This window comes from Haliotis cracherodii, unplaced genomic scaffold, assembly GCF_022045235.1.
Source record: "Haliotis cracherodii isolate W230 unplaced genomic scaffold, xgHalCrac1.p SCAF_27, whole genome shotgun sequence".
In the NCBI taxonomy this organism is placed as follows: domain Eukaryota; kingdom Metazoa; phylum Mollusca; class Gastropoda; order Lepetellida; family Haliotidae; genus Haliotis; species Haliotis cracherodii.
In genome coordinates this window covers 4,221,616-4,242,105 of record NW_027266283.1, presented here as the reverse complement: position 1 = coordinate 4,242,105, position 20,490 = coordinate 4,221,616, and the positions used below count along the sequence as shown (strand labels likewise).

The 20,490-nt window shown below is 42.0% G+C and overlaps 1 protein-coding gene across 1 annotated transcript in view; it reads right to left on the bottom strand.

Annotated features, from left to right (window-relative positions):
- The window catches only part of LOC139473208 (autotransporter adhesin BpaC-like), a 47,399-nt gene that overhangs the window by 8,937 nt on the left and 17,972 nt on the right, over window positions 1–20,490 (bottom strand). The window contains exons 2-10 of the mRNA XM_071255729.1: window positions 16,230–16,432; window positions 13,224–13,351; window positions 10,989–11,134; window positions 8,744–8,856; window positions 7,225–7,372; window positions 5,546–5,634; window positions 3,578–3,724; window positions 1,855–1,978; window positions 373–429 (exon numbers count right to left, since the gene is read on the bottom strand). Of these exons, the coding sequence (XP_071111830.1) occupies window positions 373–429; window positions 1,855–1,978; window positions 3,578–3,724; window positions 5,546–5,634; window positions 7,225–7,372; window positions 8,744–8,856; window positions 10,989–11,134; window positions 13,224–13,351; window positions 16,230–16,432 (1,155 nt within the window). The remainder of the gene's footprint in view (window positions 1–372; window positions 430–1,854; window positions 1,979–3,577; window positions 3,725–5,545; window positions 5,635–7,224; window positions 7,373–8,743; window positions 8,857–10,988; window positions 11,135–13,223; window positions 13,352–16,229; window positions 16,433–20,490) is intronic.

Sequence of the window (20,490 nt, the reverse complement as noted above, 5' to 3'; positions counted from 1 at the left end):
AGAACCCATCACACCCTAACTCATTGAGAGAACCCATCTCCTTGTCTCACAGTGAGAGAACCCATCACACCCTCACACAGAGAGAGAACCCATCATACCCTCACTCAGTGACAGAACCCATCATACCCTCACACAGAGAGAAAACCCAGTCACACCCTAACTCATTGAGAGAACCCATCTCCTTGTCTCACAGTGAGAGAACCCATCACACCCTCACACACAGAGAGAACCCATCATACCCTCACTCAGTGACAGAACCCATCTCATTGTCTCACAGTGAGACAACCCATCACATCCTCATACAGAGAGAGAACCCACACAATTAGAGACTAGTTGTGGGACGATGTAATACAATGGTTTATATGTGCCTACCTGGAATGGTCCACGTGCCTCTGATGACGAACATGCCTCCAACACTCACCACATCACCTGCAACAGTTCACATATCATGGTTATGACAAAGAGACGTCAAGTTCCTATCAGCGAGAGCCCGCTTGTGGACCTCTCAAGACTATGGCTGCCACCAACCACAGCTCCCCACTGTGCCAGGCGGCATACATCCCTGCATGGAGTTGAACTCAGTTGATGACCACCGTCATGACTCCCACGTTTACAAACAATGTGAAGACTGTCGTAAAGACGAGTATACTCCATAGTAGTGGCAACCCCAGTACCCCGTAACAATAGTAGCGGCAACCACAGTATCTCGTAACAATAGTAGTGGCAGCCTCATTACCTCGTAGCAATAGTAGTTGCAACCCCAGTATCTCGTAACAATAGTAGTAGCAACCCCAGTACCTCGTAACAATAGTAGTTGCAACCCCAGTACCTCTAAGCAATAGTAGTGGCAACCCCAGTACCTCGTAACAATAGTAGTTGCAACCCCAGTACCTCTAAGCAATAGTAGTGGCAACCCCAGTACCTCGTAATAATAGTAGTGGCAGCCTCAGTACCTCGTAACAATGGTAGTTGCAACCACAGTACCTCGTAACAATAGTAGTTGCAACCCCAGTTCCTCGTAACAATAGTTGTGGCAACCACAGTACCTCGTAGCAATAGTAGTTGCAGCCCCTGTGGTAGTGGTCGCCGTACTAGTCGTCGTAGTAGTGGTAGCAGTATAGATAGTAGTAGAATAAGAAGGAGTGAGTATGGTTTAGCAATATTCCAGCAATATCACGGCGGGGGACACCAGAAATGGGATTCATACATTGTACCCATGTGGGGAATCGAACCCGGGTCTTCGGCGTGACGAGCGAACGCTTGAACAACTAGGCTCCCCCACCGCTGCTGATAGAATAAGAAGTAGTAGAGGTAGTAGTAGTGATAGCAGTAGTAGTAGTAGTAGTGGTATTAGTAGTAGTAGCAGTAGTAGTAGTAGTAGTAGTAGTAGTAGTAGTAGTAGTGGTGGCCATCGTAGTAGTAGTAGCAGTAGTAGAAGTGGTGGTGGTCGTAGTAGTAGTAGTAGTAGTGGTGGTCGTAGTAGTAGTAGCAGTAGTAGTAGTGGTGGTCATAGTAGTAGTAGTAGTAGCAGTAGTAGTAGTGGTGGTCATAATAGTAGTAGTAGTAGCAGTAGTAGTAGTAGTAGTGGTGGTGGTAGTAGTAGTAGTAGTAGTAGTGGTGGTCATAGTAGTAGTAGTAGTAGTAGTAGTGGTGGTCGTATTAGTAGTAGCAGTAGTAGTAGTGGTGGTCATAGTAGTAGTAGTAGTAGCAGTAGTAGTAGTAGTAGCAGTAGTAGTAGTAGTAGTAGTAGTAGTAGTTGTGGTCGTAGTAGTAGTAGTAGTAGTAGTAGTAGCAGCAGCGGTAGAGATAGAGGTAGTGGTACAAGAAGCATCAGACATGGTAGTTGACACGTACCAGACGGCCCTAGTATGGAGATGGTGGCGCGGGGGAAGGTGTAGTTGTTGTCCCCGGGCTCCAATAGCACACAGCCGCTCTTGACAGCGCCGAACGTCTCCACCTGCCCCGTCCCGTCCAGCACCTGTCGGCGGACAACCAGTCAGAGAGTAGGTAAATGCGTGTCACATACACTTATATACATGCAACAAACATGCAACATACTCTCTCACACTCTCACATACATGTAACATACTCTCACATACTCTCACATACATGTAACATACTCTCACATACATGCAAAATTCTCTTACATACATGCAACATTCTCTCACATACATGCAACATACTCTCACATACATGTAACATACTCTCACATACATGTAACATACTCTCACATACATGTAACATACTCTCACATACATGCAACATACTCTCACATACATGCAACACAGTCTCACATACATGTAACATACTCTCACATACATGCAACATACTCTCACATACATGTAACATACTCTCACATACATGTAACATACTCTCACATACATGCAACATACTCTCACATACATGCAACACAGTCTCACATACATGTAACATACTCTCACATACATGCAACATACTCTCACATACATGCAATATACTCTCACATACATGCAATATACTCTCTCACTACATGCAACACAGTCTCACATACTCTCACATACATGTAACATACTCTCACATACTCTCACATACATGCAACATTCTCTCACATACATGCAACATACTCTCACATACATGTAACATTCTCTCACATACATGTAACATACTCTGACATACTCTCAAATACATGCAACATACTCTCACATACATGCAACATACTCTCACATACATGCAACATACTCTCACATACATGTAACATACTCTCACATACATGCAATATGCTCTCACATACAGGCAATATACTCTGAAATACATGCAATATACTCTCTCACTACATGCAACACAGTCTCACATACTCTCACATACTCTCACATACATGCAACATACTCTCACATACATGCAATATACTCTCTCGCTACATGCAACACAGTCTCACATACTCTCACACACTCTCACATACATGTAACATATTCTCTCATACATGAAACATTCTCTCACTACATGCAACATGCTCTCACATACTCTCATATTGTGTCAAAGAGAAAATCACATCTCAAACGTTTCTCCAACTTATCACTAATGGGCAATGACAGGCATAACCCAATAACATCTGTGAGGAGTCAGTATTTGGAAATCGAGAAGCGTCCTGGACAATTATAGCTGGGCAATAAAGTTGTGATTCTGACAATGGGAGAATGATAGAGAAGAGTGGTGGACAATGGGATACATTATTTGAGCAGAGGCTCATAAAAGCAGGTTAGGGCAATGGGAGCCATTTTGGGAAAATATTCCGGCATTTAGTAGTAGGAACAGTATTTGGTATTTATGTATATCATGACGGTTTGGGGACAGCGGGCCAACGTTTTGTTGTAAAGACTGTTTGTTGATACTGGTGCTAAACACTTCACCTTACACCCAGATAAAACTACTGTAAACCATCACCCCCAGCTCTGCTACCGTTAGTATTTGTCTATGAAGACAGTTTGGGGTCAGCAGCCCGGTATCCGGGTTATAAAGACAAGTAGGTGACAGTGGGACAGTACTGCGTGTTGCCAGAGAGACAATTGCTCTGGTACGCGTGCGGGGTGGGGCAACTCACGGCATGGAGTGACCCTGGGGTCGTAGAGCAGGAACTGGAGACCATGAGGTTGTATGTGGGCGGCTGCACATCAAAGTACAAATTGGTCAGCTGACATTCTTCCTCCTCAACAACCTTCGCACCGCTCACATAGTCCGTGGTCGGGAACTGCAACACCATCGACAACAGTTTCACAACGAGGAGAAGGACAATATATCTTTACTCATCAAAGTGATATTTCGCCAGGTAGTCTGACGTAATTTACCAATTTTGGTCATTCAAACTGTATCCGTTAAGGATATTATTTAATGCTTATGTAGCCCGTAATAGTTATGGTTCAAGTTGATTGAACATTGGGGCGGTCGGGTAGCCTAGTGGTTAAAGCGTTCGCTCATCACGCTGAAGACCCAGGTTCGATTCCCGACATGGGTACAATTTGTGAAGCCCATTTCTGGTGTCCCCCGCCGTGATACTGCTGGAATATTGCTAAAAGCGGCGTAAAATCATACTCACTCACTCACTTGATTGAACATTGGTGTCTTGAAGGTTAGATTATTATCTGCCAAGTCATGACAGTTAACTATTCTCGAACCATCCACGTGGGGGCAATAGCATAGATATTTACTATGTGCATAATTACACCGAATGAAAGGGAGACACATAAATACTGGCATGATATACAACATTAAGTTTTTGTAGGCATTTGGAAGTGGGGAGAACATGAATTCATGACACTTCCTTATGGACAGCAGTTTCGTTCAGTCTTTGCACGACGTTTCAGAGCTACTTCTTGCTCTTCATCAGTTGAATGCCTAGTTAGTGCAAAGAGTACTGTTTAAAAACGTCGTGACAAAGAATAAATAAATACGTTTGGCCAAGTAACAGCAATAAATACATGCACTTAGCATCTATGAGAGCTACAAGGAGGACATTTGAATAGAAAATAATACCTCGATACTACCTGTAGCCTTTAGAAGTATGTGGCAACAAATATGGCTCGCCAGCACCCCATGCGCTTTTCATGTATAACATACAGGGACAACACCCTTTCCATATCCATAAGAAATTCTGATCAAAGCTAAGAGTCGATTGTACAATTCCGAACAATTAATGAGCATGTGTTTATGAATCACTATCAAATGGTATTGGTACCAGATGTTCGCGAAAAGGTGAGCTTATCCTGTCTCACCCGTGACATCCGTTACAAACCCATGCAAAGGCAGGTCAATGTTAACCCGAAAAAACACGGGGACATATGTTACAAGTCAAAATAGGGAATTGCAACTGACAAAATTGTTGTCACTGATGGAAATGTCCTCCACATGTTTACATACAAACAACATTTTGAAAGCTTAACTGAGGCACCGAATGTTGTAACAGTAAAACGTTCTCAACAGTACCAAAGTGAGTGAGTGAGTTGGGTTTAACGCCGCTTTTAACAGTATCCCAGTTATATCACGGCGTGTCAGCTTAATGTGGGAGGAAAGTCCGAAGTGATGCAGATCTCAGACGTTTACCACTTCGGTGAAACCCACGAGCATGGGTATGGTGCTGACAAACCTAGAAACAAAATCGGGTCGAACCGGGATTCGAACCCAAAACCATAGGTTTCTGGCGTGCCCAAGGGACGCAACTCTGCACAGCGAATCGCGGCGCCTTAGACGACTGGGCCACCCGTGCCCTCTACAGTACCCGAGGAGTGGGTCATATTAGCATGGCTTAGGAGAAAGTGATAAACCAATTTCAGCTATAATGCGTTCTAATTGTAAAAGGGCGGTCGGGTAGCCTAGTGGTTAAAGCGTTCGCTCGTCACGCCGAAGACCCGGGTTCGATTCCTGACATGGGTACAATGTGTGAAGCCCATTTCTGGTGACCCCCGCCGTGATATTGCTGGAATATTGCTAAAAGCGGCATAAAACCATACTCACTCACTCTAATTGTAAAATATAAGTTAAATGAATAATAACAATGATCTAAAAGTCTCCTCACCGTCTTTAGACTTGTGCTGTTAATGATGACGGTGCCTAGCTCGGTCGTTGCGTTTAAACCCTGATAAAAGTTGACGTAATTTTCAAATGCTGAAACAGTCAAACACGCACATATCAAATATAAGCCAATGTGTTGTATCAATACAATACAACGCTCATTGTGAAGGAAGTGTATGCAACCCAGTTTGTGGTCATTTTTGGCTCTACGAGGTTCCCGTTATATTCGGGGCCATACATGAAATGCGCCTTGTATACCAAGGACCGAGTAAACATGATAGAATATTCCGTCTGTCAAAAACGGCGTTAAACCAAACTCACACACCCTCACTAACTGCCTTTACTCATTTTGATTGGTTTGTTTGTTTATTAAAACCGTGCGCTACCCGTTGTAAGTAACAAAAGATCTATATCGTTTCTGTTGAGTCACACGCAATGTCTGTAGCAAATAGCAAGGGAGAGACGCGTCCCTCAAATCTATATACAGTAAACTACGGTTATAACGAACACGCTTATAACGAACTGACCGATATTACGAACTTTTTTTTTAGTCCCGGCCTTTTGTTGCATATATGTTGTATATCTGCTTATAACGAACTACGGTTATAACGAACTACGGTTATGACGAACTAAAGTTAGTGGTCCCCTCGTTATAACCGTAGTTCACTGTATATCTATATACAACGAACCACCACATTAACACTAGTAAAAGTCCTGATTAAAAAAATTCCGATCACTGCAATTTCTGAGTAATGTCCCTTTGATACACAGAATTCCATACAGGGGGGATTAACGATTCTCGGATTAACGTGTTTTTTTACAGTGAGGTGTTATAAAAGTCCTCATTACCGCAATTTCTGGGTAATGTACCTTTAACCTTTGATATATGACATTCAATACAGAACTGTTTAACACGTCCCATTTTAATTCTGGAAGCCCATTTGTCCAGAAATTCTCTACGTCGTGGCCAGTCTCTGTCAGAGGTATTTATAAAATTGAACATGCTGTTATCATGGGTACAAAAAAAGGAAGATAAAATGTAAAAAATATTGGGGAAAACTCAAAATTTAAACTATGTGGGCGAAGATTGGCCCATGGGCGAGAATATATTCCTTTACTCAAAACACATGTTTTTTCTTTGGCAAATACATAAATGTTTGTCCACAAGCGTCGTCATGACACATGATTCAACTCATTTTGATTTAATTCAACTAAGTTGTGGCGTTATTAAAATATTTTTTACATGGGCGAAAAGGTTTGGCCCATGGGCAGGCCATACAAAAACTGTAAATTTACAGTTTCCGGAAGACCATATCCGGATTAACGATATCGGGATTAATGATATCCGGATTAACGGGATGTTTACAGTAGTAGTAGTAGAGTAGTAGTAGTAGTAGTAGTAGTAGTAGTAGTAGTAGTAGTTGTATTAGTATTAGTATTAGTATTATTATTATTAGTAGTAGTAGTAGTAGAGTAGTAGTAGTAGTAGTAGTAGTAGTAGTAGAAGTAGTAGTAGTAGTAGTAGTAGTAGTAGTAGTAGTAGTAGTAGTAGCAGTAGTAGTAGTTTACATTTGGGTATAATGTGTGAAGCCCATTTCTGGTGTCCCCTGTCGTGATATTGCCAAAATATTGCTAAAAGCGGCCTAAACCAAGACACACTCACTCACTCACTCACTCACTCACCTGCCCTGTAGAACACGCTGCTGGAGGAGGGACCGCCGCAGAGCTGTTTGCTGTCCCCGTCACAAAGCGTGGAGCAGTCCGAGTCTTGTGCCACGGTGAGACCGGCAGGTACCCCGCCATTGTCAGCCACGCAGAAGCAGGACGTACCCTACAAGTGGCGACAAGGGGTATCAATTCCTTGTTATATTTACACAGTCATATGCGATTGAAGTGATGTTATGGGAACCGTTCCTTTCAGATTGTCAAATCCTTGCTTCATTGAATTTATTTTCCAAAAATGGCATTTCCAGTGTACATTTCAGTGAAGATAGAGTTGAGTGATGACTGATTGATTTCAATATGTTTATTCTTCCTAGGAGACGTTGCTAGTCCTCGTGCTAGAACCACATCTCAACAAAGATGCGAGCACTTGTGCTGAAATGTCACATAGAAGCGGAAGTCAACTCTGTCTCCATGGATACATTTTGTATTTTTGTTTGTGTTTTTTTTATGTTGAACGCCATACTCTGCAATAATCCAGCTAAATGACGGCGGTCCTAAAATAATCGTGTCTGAACTAGACAATCCAATGATTGACATCACGATCATTTATCCACACTTTTGGGGAACGATGACATGCATCAACTACGTCAGCGAGCCTGACCATCCGATCCCGTTAGTCACCGCATGGGTTGCTGAAGACAAATGCACACCCGGATCTTCAAGGTTCCTCCGTTGATACACGTGAAAAAGGATCACGACCACGTCTTCGCGCTTCTTGGCGACCCTGCTCACTGTTTGCATGTGCATAACGTGCAATACGACGGCACATCGTAGTCTGATGAACCTGTACATCCACTGCCGGCCATGTCAAGATCCAGAGTAGAATAGGTCTTCAGCAACCCATGCTTGCCGTAAAAGGCGACTATGCTTGTCGAAAGAGGCAACTAACGGGATCGGGTGGTGAGACTCGCTGACTTGGTTGATGCATGTCATCGATCCCAATCCCGTGGATCGATGCTAATGATCAACTACTGGATTATTTGGTCCAGACTGGCCCGTTCCATAGCTGGATTATTGATGAGTGTGATGTCAAGCAATCAAAACAAACTACAGCTTGCCATATAAAATGATAAGGGTTTAGGGCATGAGTTAGTGTGTGCCCGTGCTTATTATAGCCATAGCACACTATGGTATACACTGTATTTACGCATAATTGTTAAAGGATTTTACAGATAGTGACGCATTTGGTTGGTGTGTTGAGACAGACTGAACTGTATACTTTCAACCCTGTGTGGTCCATCTTTAAGCACATGCGTATACATGTATGAACAAGTAGGAGCGTAGCTTTGGTGTTCAGCAAGCATCTGTCAACACTCAATGTAAGTAGCAACAATATCTCCACCCTTTAGTTTTATAACTGATTACACAACGGCTTGTTTCACTCACTCACTCACTCTGTTGCTGTGATATTGTTAAAGGCATCGAAAATAAAATTCGGCAACACATATATACCCCGTGTCAGAAACACAATACTGACCTGTATCGCGAAATACTCTGTTGTTGTGCATACTTCGTAGCATTTCCTGATGTTCATATTTGTCTGGATATCGTCCGCTGTGCCCGACGGTACTGAGTAGCAGCCGTTGCAACCTGCAACACGACAACAAAAAGATTGCTGACTCAACACAAAAAAGTCCTGTTGATTCACGGAACATAACATCAGGAAGGCATCCGGGTGATCTGTTGGATGTATGGTAAATCAGATCAAGGCCAGGTGGGGTTTGGGGGGTGGGGGGAGAGAGAGTAGCGGGTGCTAGTCCATCCAGCCGACCAGTCCGTGTTTTAGCCCCTTAATGCCGAGCGCCAGGTATTGTTACAACACGAATAGTCGTTTAACGGCTTTTGGTACGACGCGGCTGGGAGGTGAACTTCGGGCCTTCCGCTCTCCATGAGGACGTTCTACCACTAGACAACAGAGGCGGTTACTTATCAACAAGAAGACCATCTGGATGTACGGACATAAGATCAAGAAGGGACACGGTGACCAGCTGGATGTATGGACATAAGATCAAGAAGGAACACGGTGACCATCTGGATGTACGGACATAAGATCAAGAAGGAACACGGTGACCATCTGGGTGTATGGACATAAGATCAAGAAGGAACACGGAGACCATCTGGATGTACGGACATAAGATCAAGAAGGAACACGGTGACCAGCTGGATTTATGGACATAAGATCAAGAAGGGACATGGTGACCATCTGGATGTACGGACATAAGATCAAGAAGGAACACGGAGACCAGCTGGGTGTACGGACATAAGATCAAGAAGGAACACGATGACCATCTGGATGTACGGGCATAAGATCAAGAAGGAACACGGTGACCAGCTGGATGTACGGACATAAGATCAAGAAGGGACACAGTGACCATCTGGATGTACGGACATAAGATCAAGAAGGGACACAGTGACCAGCTGGATGTACGGACATAAGATCAAGAAGGAACACGGTGACCAGCTGGATGTACGGACATAAGATCAAGAAGGAACACGATGACCATCTGGATGTACGGGCATAAGATCAAGAAGGAACACGGTGACCATCTGGATGTACGGACATAAGATCAAGAAGGAACACGGTGACCATCTGGATGTATGGACATAAGATCAAGAAGGAACACGGTGACCATCTGGATGTATGGACATACGATCAAGAAGGGACACGGTGACCAGCTGGATGTATGGACATAAGATCAAGAAGGAACACGGTGACCATCTGGGTGTACGGACATACGATCAAGAAGGAACACGGTGACCATCTGGGTGTACGGACATAAGATCAAGAAGGAACACGGTGACCATCTGGATGTACGGACATAAGATCAAGAAGGGACATGGTGACCATCTGGATGTACGGACATAAGATCAAGAAGGAACACGGTGACCAACTGGATGTATGGACATAAGATCAAGAAGGAACACGGTGACCATCTGGATGTACAGACATAAGATCAAGAAGGGACACAGTGACCATCTGGATGTACGGACATAAGATCAAGAAGGAACACGGTGACCATCTGGATGTACGGACATAAGACCAAGAAGGAACACGGTGACCAGCTGGATTTATGGACATAAGATCAAGAAGGGACACGGTGACCAGCTGGATGTACGGACATAAGACCAAGAAGGAACACGGTGATCATCTGGATGTATGGACATAAGAACAAGAAGGGACACGGTGACCAGCTGGATTTATGGACATAAGATCAAGAAGGGACACGGTGACCATCTGGATGTACGGACATAAGACCAAGAAGGAACACGGTGACCAGCTGGATTTATGGACATAAGATCAAGAAGGGACACGGTGACCAGCTGGATGTACGGACATAAGACCAAGAAGGAACACGGTGATCATCTGGATGTATGGACATAAGATCAAGAAGGGACATGGTGACCATCTGGATGTACGGACATAAGATCAAGAAGGGACATGGTGACCATCTGGATGTATGGACATACGATCAAGAAGGGACACGATGACCATCTGGATGTATGGACATAAGATCAAGAATGGACACAGTGACCATCTGGATGTACGGATATCAGATCAAGAAGGGACACGGTGACCAGCTGGATGCTCGCTACATCTGCAGGCACTATTTGCGAGCGTTTTATTGCTCACACATTCATTTGTTGCAGCTGAAAACAAACAGTGTTACTGATTAACAAGTACTTAGTATGGACATACTTTTGACGAAGATCCAAAGTCTCACCTGGATCCGGCATGTTTTGTAGAGTTGTCCCCGTAGAGATGAGGATCTCCACCCCGTCGAGGGTGTCACTAAGGTAGTGGCGAGGGTTGACGATGGCCACGAGCGTGTTGTCAGTGTTATTCGTGTGCAGGCGAAACCCGTCATACCTAAAGTGGTATACAGAGTCATTGATTGGGAGAGATCAATCACTGAGAAACAAGACAGAGTAAGATACTACTATATAGACCTGTTTAATTGGCTACATATCCCATTGGCTTCCACCTATGTGTTCTCTGTCCATCGTGTCGTGACAGTATTATCCTTCTGTTGTCAACACTTACTCATGTTATCCCACTCATGTATGCAACTGTTGTTGCTGTTAATCCTCCACCTGCTATATATATTCTGTACAATGTCCTTCATTCATCCGTGTGCGAAATACGCTGTAGTCGGAAAGCGCACGTTAAATCTTTTATATCAGTCAGTCCTTCATTCAGTCTTACTTGACGACGGTATAAGGATCTACATCGGAATCTCTTTCTACAGTATTATAGAAGTTGTTAACCATAAAATTGTGTCTACCTTGTCATTCGTCAACTTCTAAGTAATGCCTGTCAAACAATTCAATGTTGTGCGTGGTCTAAATACTTCAGGTATATGTGAAGGTGAAATGGGGTTTAACGCCGCGTTCAAGATTAGCGTACCTGTCTGTGCGGCTGCCTTTGCTAAACAAGATCAATGCTAGTTTTATAGTGCTAGCCAACTGAGATACCATGCCGCAGTTTAACATGGATACCGCACTCATCAGGTCTATGGAAACATTAATGCAGAGTCCATTGCTTGGTTAGTTAGTCAAGTGCTAATGCCTTTTCAAAGAGTGCAAAGTGAATCGGGATTAGTCTGGAAATATGACACGTGACCAGCGACGATTACCCACGTTTCGACGTTGTGTACATCATTGACGCCTGATGGCAATATGACGTTGTGTAAAGGGCGGTACAACTCATTGCCGTCGAGCACAGAAATTGTGGATCGATGCAGGTGTCAAATTCAGGAATGACACCCTACGGACGTGTGTGGCGCTTACTGCGTGAGGCACGTGCAAACTATATGGCACGGGTGGCCCAGTCGTCTAAGGCGCCGCGATTTGCTGTGCAGAGTTGCGTCCCTTGGGCACGCCAGAAACCTATGATTGCGGGTTCGAATCCCGGTTCACCCCAATTATGTTTCTAGGTTTGTTAACACCATACCCGTGCTCGTGGGTTTCACCGAAGTGGTAAACGTCTGAGACCTGCATCACTTCGGGCTTTGCTCGCACATTAAGCTGACACGCAGCGATATAACTGGAATACTGTTAAAAGCGGCGTTTAACTCAACTCACTCTTTCACTGCAAACTATAGGATGAAGTTTTCCAGACATAAACGTTCTTGCACAGGACGTTTGTCGTCAACTTTTATCTTTTTTCTTATACTATTAACATCTATATATCATGATTCCTCACATTTTTACGAGTATATATCAACTAAAAATAGTGCATCGTGCGTGAGGGAGAGTAAATGTTTATAAATATAACAAGACTTTACAAATGACTTAATCTACATGTGAAGAGGGTATGTAATCGAATAGAAACGTCAAACGCCAGCGAATAACCAGTCTCGATTATCTACCGTAAGTTTCCATTGAGCGTAAGAGTCAAAATAGCGGTGACAATCATATAATCGATGACACCAGCTCTTCACTAAGGACAAGCATGTCCTTCTGCCAGTAGCATCCGCCACTCAAACAATTGCATAAAGAGTGAGTGAGTGAGTGAGTTGGGTTTAACGCCGCTTTTAACAGTGTTCCAGTCATATCGCGGCGTGTCAGCTTAATGTGGTAGGAAAGCCCGAAGTGATGCAGGTCTCAGACGTTTACCACTTCGGTGAAACCCACGAGCACGGGTATGGTGCTGACAAACCTAGAAACATAATTTGGGCGAACCGGGATTCGAACCCGCAATCCTAGGTTTCTGGCGTGCCCAAGGGACGCAACTCTGCACAGCGAATCGCTGCGCCTTAGACGACTGGGCCACCCGTGTCCTCAACTGCATAAAGACACAGCAGTAATACCATGTGTTGTGTGTAGAGAGAGAGATGTGTTATGGATGATGAAGAGTAAAAGTAGTTTAAACTCGAAGAATTTCATCCTATCCAGATGAACATCTGTGAAGTAGGGAATATACAAGAGAAAATATGAAGGGTATACATATGTCTTACAAAGTAAAGTCTGACGTGATCACATCTGATCCCGAGTAAGGACATGCCATTTGGTAACTATCGGTGTAAGGGCAGACTCCGGTTTTCAGTATCTCTTCACCGTGGTCGTTGTACACATGCATCGTCATCTGGAAGCAGAAGAAGCTGTTACTAGGGAGGGTTCATTGTTTATTGGGCATTGATCGGAAGGAGTTCAATACGACATACCGAAGGGAGAGTTCAGTGCGATGTTGATTAAACGTGAATTAAGACGGAGATACAAATCAGGCGTAGTTCACTGCGCACGTTGAATCAACGTGAATTTATGTATCAGGGAAATATACGACAGGGGATATTCTTTGCGTACGTTGAATCAGCGTGAATTGATATATCAGAGAAATATACGTCGGCGGATATTATTTGCGCACGTTGAATCAGAGTGAATTGATGCAACAGAGAAATATACGACAGGGGATATTCTTTGCGTACGTTGAATCAGCGTGAATTGATATATCAGAGAAATATACGTCGGCGGATATTATTTGCGCACGTTGAATCAACGTGAATTTATGTATCAGGGAAATATACGACAGGGGATATTCTTTGCGTACGTTGAATCAGCGTGAATTGATATATCAGAGAAATATACGTCGGCGGATATTATTTGCGCACGTTGAATCAGAGTGAATTGATGCAACAGAGAAATATACGACAGGGGATATTCTTTGCGTACGTTGAATCAGCGTGAATTGATATATCAGAGAAATATACGTCGGCGGATATTATTTGCGCACGTTGAATCAACGTGAATTTATGTATCAGGGAAATATACGACAGGGGATATTCTTTGCGTACGTTGAATCAGCGTGAATTGATATATCAGAGAAATATACGTCGGCGGATATTATTTGCGCACGTTGAATCAGAGTGAATTGATGCAACAGAGAAATATACGACAGGGGATATTCTTTGCGTACGTTGAATCAGCGTGAATTGATATATCAGAGAAATATACGTCGGCGGATATTATTTGCGCACGTTGAATCAGAGTGAATTGATGCAACAGAGAAATATACGTCAGGGGAAATTCATTGCGTACTTTGAATCAGCGTGAATTGATATATCAGAGAAATATATGACGGGGTTAATTCATTGCGTACGTTGAATCAGAGTGAATTGATGCATCAGAGAAATACACGTCGGCGGATATTATTTGCGCACGTTGAATGAGCGTGAATTGATGCAACAGAGAAATATACGTCAGGGGAAATTCTTTGTGTACATTGAATCAGTGTGAATTAATGCAACAGAGAAATATACGACATGGGGAATTCATTGCGCACGTTCAATAAACGTGATTATTTTTTCACCGTGCTTGTAAGATGGGAAGTTGTAAAATTGGTAAAAATTGCTAAAGTCCTCTAAGCTGGAAGTGGGAGAGTTCCTCGGACGCCCGACGCCAACTTCCACGTGATCTGTTCTACCTAAACAGCTCTTAATGTACATTATCATCTAAACGAGAACGAATGTTCGATCGTCCGAAATTCCCTATTTAATATTTGTTTAACGAGAGGAATAAATGGATAATTGAGTCTAAAATTATCGACTCATGTATGTTAACGAACTTAATGGATTTTAGGGTTTTCCGTTGCGCATCACTTAATGGATTAGAAAAGAGTAAATATTTATTAGACGCATCTATGTTTACTCAGAGACAGGTTTATCCATGGGGGAAAATAAAGCCTTATAAATTCTAAGAGTGCCTTTCTATCCAGTTGAACTTTGTATAGGGTAAATTTATTGGTCATGTTAAATATCAAAGAGAGAATACTTGATAAGTTGGGTATATAATTACACTACATGTCTGCTACAGTCGGAACCAAATGTCATAGCCTTGAAAACAGGGACAAGGAGTGCTCAATGATAACAACACTGTTGTCCTCTGTGATGCTGAAACCAATAACCAACGTATCAATAACAGCTTAATCAATGACACATAAAGGAGAATATTGATTTCACCTGTTCTCGGTATATAATTGATTTCTCCCTTACACGTGTGAAGGTACATTTTAAAAAAGACACGTTTTGTAGCTTAGCGATACGAACGAGGCCGCGTTACCTGCTAATTTGTCAGTGTTGTGCACGGAACTATATTTACTAACCTAATTCTAAATAATTATTTTGTTCATCGATGCACAGATAGATTGTACTATCGTATATCAGATAAATGCTTCTAGTGGTAATTTCCTACGGGGGTATGTATGTATATTTGAACACTTGTTTGTGTGATGGTAGACCTTAATCGATCACTGAATCATTCAGTACATTTTTGTACATTTTCCTCTGACGTGGCGATCCAGCGTTTGCTCAATTGCAAGACTCTGCTTTGAATCCCATATTGACACAATGTGTGAATCCCATGACTAATGTCCACTACCGGACAATGGAAAATGTTTAAAGCGTCGTAAATCAATATTCACTCATTTACGGATAATACATGGATGTATGATGCGTTTACTAGTATATATCAATTTGTATATATATTCATCGAAATACAAAGATATGTTTATGTTAAGTAAAGTGGAGACTCCTTGTCTATGGAGAACGTATTAGGAATGTTTATAGACAACCAAAGACGGGGATGAAGGGTGTGTAGGGACCCGAATGTCTAGATGAGTCCGTTACTTTATATCTTATATGTATCGTCATGTTGACGATCGTTTCTGATCAATATACGTTATACGCGTACATAATTTTGAACACAATAGAGAAACTTGATGTGGATAGTAGGCTTAAAGGGGATATGGCTCGGTCAAATTAGCAGTCATGGCAATAAGTTCTATCAAATTACATTCGTATATCACTAAAGCAGTAAATGTTTATGCATAGAATATTATGCCAATTTCACAAATTACACGTATTACAAAGTATTGGCCTAGGTTTGAATTGGACAACAGACAAAGCAGTCGTCATCTTTCATATCAGTGATGCATGAAGATGATGTGGAAATTTTAAAGCAAAGATTACCGTGACGTCTTCATAGTAACTCAAGTTGAACATCCGTTCGCTGCGGAACGTGCCTTTCAGAGCCAAGTCCACAACATCAAGTGATTCGTCATCCGGGCAGTCGTTTACCCCTACCAGGCTGCTGATGTCAGCATCCCAGAGTTTGGATGGATCATACATGCCCCCAGCTGGCACCAACATCAGGATCCCGCTCTCCGTCACACCTGGCGAACACACGGACATCAGGGGGTAGTAACACATTGTGATGGCCGTAACACAATCAAATAATAATAATAATAATAATAATAATAATAATAATAATAATAATAATAATAACCGTCAATGTGTGATTTTTGCATCAAAATGAAAATATGAAATGTAGATTCTGTAATGAATTTAATGAGACTGTCCAACACATTGTCAGTGGATGCTCAGCTTTGGCACAAACACAATATCTTTTAACGACATGATGGTGTAGCTCGATAATTTTATTACCGTCTTCGCCATGCTTGCGGTTTTGACACAGAGGTCCACCGATGGAACGACCCGGAATATGTAGAGGGCGTCATGGAAAATGATAAATACAAAATTCTTTGGAACAGGCCCATTTACAGCCTCAGACGTATCCAGGCCAACAAACCTGATCTTGTCCTTCTTGATAAATCCAATTATATTATTGAATTTTCTGTCCCTTTTGACACGAATGTGAATAATAAGACGGTGATGGTGACGGTGACGGTGATGTCACGGTGACGGTGACGGTGACGTGACGGTGACGGTGATGTAGTGGTAATGTAATGGTGACGGTGACGGTGACGGTGATGTAATGGTGATGTGATGGTGATGTGATGGTGATGTGACGGTGACGGTGATGTAATGGTGATGTGATGGTGATAGTGATGGTGATAATATCGAACGTCTGGGACGCCTTTACTGTTAATTTTGATTTGGAGGGGCATTCGTATGATCTCACCGTTGTTTCACAAGAAACTTAAATAGCCTTATGATCTGGTATTATTCAGGAAAGTCAACAGACAACTATGTCAGTCCTCTCAGAACCAGAAAAGGATCATCCTGTTGCTTAGTTTGTTGAAAGAAATAATCACTTTCGGTTACGGTATCTTAAACCACAAAGTCTCATAGTTCTAGCTCAGTTTATAACAAAATCATTAGTAGTTCCTGTTTTTGATTAATGCCATTAACGGTTTCGGGAGACACATTATTATCAACCCAAAAGTCCCATGGTTGTAGCTCGTTTTACGACAAAGCAATTAGTGTTTAAATTGTCTTACTTCCGGTTTCAGAAAATACTTTCTTACTGCATTAAAACCTTAAATCTGAAAGTCACCTGGTTCTATCTCAGTATGTAAAAAAAAAAATGGCACTACCAGTTTGGATTTTATCACTTCCGGTTTCAGAAAAAGCCTTAAAACGGAGTTCTTATTGTCCTAGCTGAGTTGGTTACAAAGTTTTAAGTACATCCGGTTTTGATTATTTGACTTCATTGGTTATTACCGTTAAATATGTTTAAATGCCAATCTCTCTTTAACAAAAATACGTTAGCTTGTTTTATTTTATTTTACACCAGATACCCCGTCCATGTAAAGGCAGTAAATGAGAGTATTTCCGGTATTTTCTTGACGCTACATCGTTGTGTCGACAAAGTATTAGAGGTGAAGTGAAGTGAAAGGGAGTGAAACGTCGAGTACAAGATCATTACACTTGTATAGCAACGTGCATGTACGTGTGTGTGTGGCTGCTTGTTCTAGTCCGGACTGGCGCCGATTTTTTAGTGCTGACCGATTCGGGACACCCATTGTCTGAAGAAACATTTCATTTCAAAGACTCGTTACCCTGGAGCCATGAATTGATGTTATTTATAAGATGCTAATACCAATTGTTAATCCCCTTGTATTGTTCATCGACTGTCTGCCGTCCTGAACAAGATATGCAAGTATGTCACTGATGGATATATTGTTGTGTAAATTTTTGACTTACTAAATGTCAGGTTACCTTGGCCATATAAGCCTTACTGAGACAAAATTGTTATGGATGAGCAACTTCTTTATTACAATTGGGCGAAGTTTCGGTGTAGATTCTAACACCGTTATCAAGCATCATTTGCTTTGATGGCGGCAACCAATCGAGATATCTTAAATATACCTGTGTCACCTATGTGTTTATATGGCACTCGTGTGTCTTTCTTCCGTATGTGTCAACAATATATCTGCATGTGTCACCCTAGAAGACTATAATCCTCCATCCTAATAAGATTAATTTTAATTTGTTTGTTGTATAGCGTCAACAAAATTCAAGCTATATGACGGAGGTCTGTAAATAAATAAGTCTGGCTCAGACAATCTAGCGATTGGCATCATGAGCATCGATCCTTGCAATCGGAATACGATGACCTGCATCAACCAAGTCAGCGAGCCTGACCACCCGATTCCGTAACTTGCCTCTCACGACAAGCATAGTCGCCTTTTACGGCAAACATGGGTTGCTGAAACCTATTCTACCCCGGATCTTCACGGGTCCCCCGTACCTGCTCACCTAACATGTACCTACATGTACCTCGCCACCTACATTACAAATGTACCTACGAACCAATCTATCAACTGTGTAACGTAAACAGGCAAAGACATGCTAAGTTATTAACATATTCCTCTGAAACATAAATTGCCTCTGGGACTGTTATCATTATATTTCACTACGAACGCAAGCCAAGGCTCCATGCATATTGATGTGGCTCCGAGCCACGATCATCAGCAAATCCTGGATTCTGTTCATCTTTAGAAATCAAAGTATTTTATTATACAAAAGACCAGACAATGAACACAGGAATACACAACCACAAACCAGTGTCCCCACACACCACGCAACGCCGCTGGCAAATCACACCTGCACGCCGTCTTTTTCTTGTTACAATCGCACGCTGCAATTGTTAATTTACTTAAGCTAGTGTGTTGCCTCAGGACAATAGAATGATTGAATATTGTTTTACGCCACATCAGCAATTTTCCAGCTATTACGTCGAGAACCAATTAATAAAACATCCAACATTTGCATATAAAGAACAATCATGAAAGTATGATATCAAAGATCATATAACATATATGTCGTATATCACAGCACGCAAGAAACTTTACAATAGATCACGATCTGATACCATTAACAAGGTCTTTAAATAGGAACAGCTTTTATACGAAATGCGGATTTTATGATATTGTTACAAGTGAATTTGGCGAAATATGTTAAAATTCAGGAACTACCATAAAGTACATAAATGCTTTGAGAGGCATTTAGAAGATTGAGTACAAAGTAAGGTCAAGATTTATTGATGGTCAAGCTTATATTGGAGAAACATCTAGGCCCTTCAAAGGGTGAGGTGAGGTGAAATGGGGTTTAACGCCGAGTCCAAGATTATTGCACTTATATAGCGACGTGCATGCACGTGTATGTGTCTGCTTGTACTAGTCCGGACTGATGCCGATTTATAGTGCTAGCACACTGATACCATGCCGCTGTTTAACACGAATACCCCACTCAGACACAGTATACTGACTCCGAGCCGACCAGTCCTTGATTTAGCCTCTTAATGCCGAGCGCCAGACATGGTAACAACAACCATCTTTTAACAACCATCTTTTAACGTCTTTTGGTATGACGCGGCTGGGGCTGCAAATGTAAATGTAAATTTGCACTGTGTACATATTGTATGTTGCAATGTGAACGTTTATGTCAACGTAAGAGGATGATCTAATTAATATCTGTTCTTTTAGCTTAGGAAGTTTTAAAAGTTTTAATAAAAAGCAATGCTAGGAATGGTATACACTTTGATACAAATTATGGATCAAGATTCTGTCAGGTTATGCACTTCCGTCTCAGGTCTTGGCTGCAGTGATCTTAACGCCGACAAATTTGCCAGATTTATATCCGACAGCCCGAGATGTTGTTGTGGCTATCATACGGAAGATGCACTTCATTTCTTTCTTACGTGTCCCTTAAACAGTACAGTGAGGCAAAACATGTATTATTTCGTAAAAAGCTACGATTTAAATTCAATTCTAAATGGTAATTCAAATGTAACGACAGTAACAAATCTTGACATTTTGAAATCGGTGCACAGTTTTAAGCAAAATTTGCTTGTTTGCCAATCCCTCCACTTTATGGAAATAATTATGTTTATATCATCTGTTCTTTTGTCAACACCAAACAAATTTTCCACAGTTGCCAACTTTTATGCGTATATATAGAGTTGAGCGGGCGGTGTTTTCTTTTG